The sequence below is a fragment of the Aplysia californica genome, unplaced genomic scaffold (genome assembly GCF_000002075.1).
Source record: "Aplysia californica isolate F4 #8 unplaced genomic scaffold, AplCal3.0 scaffold00075, whole genome shotgun sequence".
Lineage (NCBI taxonomy): Eukaryota > Metazoa > Mollusca > Gastropoda > Aplysiida > Aplysiidae > Aplysia > Aplysia californica.
The window spans coordinates 22,765-23,856 of record NW_004797345.1 but is presented as its reverse complement, the minus strand read 5'-3'; the positions used below and the strand labels follow the sequence as shown (position 1 = coordinate 23,856).

At 44.3% G+C, this 1,092-nt stretch overlaps 1 protein-coding gene across 1 annotated transcript in view; it reads right to left on the bottom strand.

The window, feature by feature from the left end:
- Nucleotides 1-381: 381 nt before the first annotated feature.
- LOC101859315 (sulfotransferase family cytosolic 1B member 1) overlaps nucleotides 382-1,092 on the bottom strand; it is a 12,180-nt gene continuing 11,469 nt past the window's right edge. Inside the window, exon 3 of the mRNA XM_013080102.2 lies at nucleotides 382-1,000. Coding sequence (XP_012935556.1) covers nucleotides 590-1,000 — 411 coding nt within the window. The 3' untranslated portion in view covers nucleotides 382-589. The remainder of the gene's footprint in view (nucleotides 1,001-1,092) is intronic.

Below are 1,092 nucleotides of genomic sequence, written 5' to 3'. Positions count from 1 at the left end.
AGAGAGAGAGAGAGAGAGAGAGAGAGAGAGAGAGAGAGAGAGAGAGAGAGAATATAGAAACCTTAAACATGAAAAATCTGAATATTGGAAAAAAAATTAACCAACAAACCGATGGGTCTATGTGAACACAACATCAACCTTCGTATGTAAATGCTCATGTGAGGCAGCATGGTGAAATCAGGCCCTCGTCAAAATAATGAAATCAAAGAATGCAGCATTTTTCTGGCCCTTAGCAATTTTTGTCCCCTCTAAATCCTTTTATGACCATTCAAAAATATATTTGTGTGTGGGTTTTACTGGAAAAACGTTGATCAAAGACCTACAAAAACCAGTACATTTTCAGTTTCCATTGACACTAAAGTTTTGGAAGTCACCAAACTTTAGTGGCCATTTTCTCCTTAATTTTACCACTGACACCAGACGGCCCCCATCTCCTTCAATCGCAAATATATCGACTTCTATTAAAGATAAATAGAGGCATTTTCTTCGCCAAGTGCAAGACAAATGAACGAGCTTTAAGATGGTACCAATAACTCCATATGCCCAAAAACTGACGAACGCCTGATTCCGCCACGTCGTGCACTTTAAATTATATATACTCTCTGACCCTGTCCGCCAAGCTACAGCCCGCCATCCTCTTCTCAAACACTCGGTCAAATCTCTCGCTTTGGGCCGCCGTGAACTCGTTCCTCCAGCTCCCAATTTGACCCTTCACCACAAAACCGGAGCTGTCGTCTTTCAGAAAATCACTCTTCATTTTACCAAACTTGTCCTCGGTGCCTTTTTTCATACTGTCGAACCTCGTGGCATCGGCTATTTGTTCAGCAAGGGTCTCGGGTTGTCCCAGAAAGCGGCAAAGGTCACGGACGATCGGGACCGGGTCTTCTCGCAGTTTCTCGAACTGAAGGATGAATAACGGGAAGTCAGGGTTTTCCTTGAGAAAGGCGTCTGTGCTGAGGACGTGGTCGAACCAGGTACCCCACTGAAGTCCCTCGTGTAACTGGGGAAGATAATTTTTACAAATGTACGATGGCATCGTGGTGAAATCAGGAGCTATCCCTCTCTCTCTCTTTCTCACTCTCTCTCTCCCCC